At 33.8% G+C, this 2,445-nt stretch overlaps 1 protein-coding gene across 1 annotated transcript; it reads left to right on the forward strand.

Annotated features, from left to right (window-relative positions):
- The first annotated feature begins 1,191 nt into the window (after window positions 1-1,191).
- LOC21407499 (calcium-binding protein CML39) lies at window positions 1,192-2,037 on the forward strand. Its single transcript, XM_010096180.2, has one exon. It carries the CDS (start codon window positions 1,300-1,302, stop codon window positions 1,882-1,884), a length of 585 nt encoding a protein of 194 aa, XP_010094482.1. The 5' UTR covers window positions 1,192-1,299; the 3' UTR covers window positions 1,885-2,037.
- Window positions 2,038-2,445: the final 408 nt, after the last annotated feature.

Genomic DNA, 2,445 nt, shown 5'->3' on the forward strand with positions numbered 1-2,445 from the left:
ATAATTCTATCCAATTTAGCGTTCAAAACATCACCTAAAAAGAGTGAAACCTCTTAAGAGTCTGGTCTTATCATAGTCATTTGCTAATAGAAAATATATATTAAACTATAGTATATAACTTAAGGGTCCCCTTAGAAAAAAGAGGGTACAACTAGAAGGCCGTGGCTCAAAAGCTCTTATTTTATAGTATTTTTCAAGAAAAGAAAATTGTTCAACTTAATTTTAGAGTGTATAAATTTAATTTTTTTTATCATTTACTCTTAATTAATATCTTTTTGACTAATATAATTATTTGATTAAAAAATTTATTAATTAAGAATAAAAAATAAAAATTCAGAGACATACATTTTAAAAAATATTTATCTTTTTTTTATTTTAAAAAATTTTATATAATTCGATAAAAATATATCGTCTCTGTTATAGAGTCGGCCCAGATCTATTTTTAGAACTTATTTTTTATAAGGGAGCGATTATTTAACTCTATACGAACAAAAAAGATTACTCATTTCTAAATTCTGATCAAGTAAATGGTCTTCACAATTAAAAATGAGTAAATAACTTTTAGTGAAAAAAAGATGGAGAAAAAAGGGAATATATAATATATATATATATATATATTAACGTTTTTCTAATTCAGGGCAGAGAAGGAAAGAAGAAAGAAAGAAAAATGTTATCCACTAGCGAAGCAATGAGTGCACAGTACGGAGGCAGGAAGTTTCGTTGACGCGCTGCGCACACGGAATCCCTCCCTCGCAAAAACAACTGGCTCATGGCCGGTGGAAAAAAATGGAACGTTCAATCATTTATGTTTTTGTCTTATTCATTTCACCGATTTGAGTTTTTAATTTTAAATTTTTATAATAAAAAATTTTTTAAAAATATCACATCTAATTTTTTTTATTACAGTAAAATTTTTTTAAAAAATATCACATTTAAATTTAAATTAAAAACTTAAATTCACAAAATCAACTAGACATTTATCTTTACGTGTGAATTGAATACGAAGATCCACGTTTCTAACACTCACCGATGGATTGGCTATCATTATCCAATTATAATTATAAACTAAATATCATTATTTCCTTCCTTTCCCCCTAGCCCCTATTTAAGTTTGACTTTTCCCAAATTATATATAAAAAAATATCTACAAACACGCGTCTTTTGGCGGCGTCTTCTACTCTCTATAAATACTCGCACAACATATACAACAGCAACTCATCTCAAACCAAATTCAGTTTCATCATCAACCAAACTCATCTCAACATTTTCTCAACATTTTAAGGTTATAATTAAGCTTACATGACAACCTACGCAAAATCTCCTTCCTCTTCTTCTTCTTCTCCTTCTCCGTCTTCTCCAAAAAAATCATCTTTTGCGAGATTATGCCGCAAGTTGTCCCCCAAGAGCGGGAGGACGCCGTCACTAGATCAAGTGGAAGTTGATCAAGTAGTGGAATCGCAGCAGCAGCAGCAGCTCCGAATGGTGTTCAATTACATGGACGAGGACGGTGACGGCAAGATATCCCCGGTTGAGTTGCGTAGCTGCGTGGGGGCGGCTGGAGGGCAGCTGTCTAGGGAGGAGGCAGAAGCCGCCGTGGCATGTTCCGACAAAGACGGGGACGGGCATTTGGGGTTCGAGGAGTTTTGTAGTCTGATGGAGACGAGTCATGAGACGGAAGAGGAGAAGGTGAAGGAGCTGAGAGAGGCGTTTGGGATGTACGCGGCTGCCATGGAAGAGTGCATAACTCCAGGGAGCTTGAGGAGGATGCTGGGGCGACTGGGGGAGTCACGGTCTCTTGAGGATTGCAAGGCCATCGTTAGAGTATTCGACCTCAATGGAGATGGGGTTCTCACCTTTGACGAGTTCGCCCTTATGATGCGCTAGGCTTACTTAGCTTTTTCATTTCCCATGTTCCGCTTCGGTTCATCAGTTCCTTGTACATTGATATTCATATTCATTATTTTTTCTCTTTTGATTTATACATTACAATCACAGTCAAGTGCCAAGTTATATAGGAGTTGTTCTTTTAAAGTGTAATTTGAGTGTAATTTTTGAGTTAAATTTGAATTATAACTTGAGTTGAAATTGTAATTTGAATAAAATTAAGTAAAATTTAATAAAATTGAAACTTAAAAGAACGTGAACTTAAATAAAGTTAGAACTCGAGTTTTTTTTTTTTTTTGAGTTTTTTAGACAAAAAAAACATGCCATATTTTCTTCATCCTGTGCTATCCCTATCACGTATCAAGTACCAATCTGTCTTTTGGTTTTGTAAAATAGAACTTGCCCGTTAAATAATAAAGACACAATTTTTAAATGTTCCCCCGACTCAAGAGTTAAGCCGTTCGTTATTTTTATATTCTATATATGCAACAACCAAACCACACATATACATATATACTGAAAAGTACTTCCTTTGGGTTTGGGATGATTATATATATATAT

Source organism: Morus notabilis, unplaced genomic scaffold (assembly GCF_000414095.1).
Source record: "Morus notabilis unplaced genomic scaffold, ASM41409v2 Scaffold314, whole genome shotgun sequence".
Taxonomy (NCBI): Eukaryota; Viridiplantae; Streptophyta; class Magnoliopsida; order Rosales; family Moraceae; genus Morus; species Morus notabilis.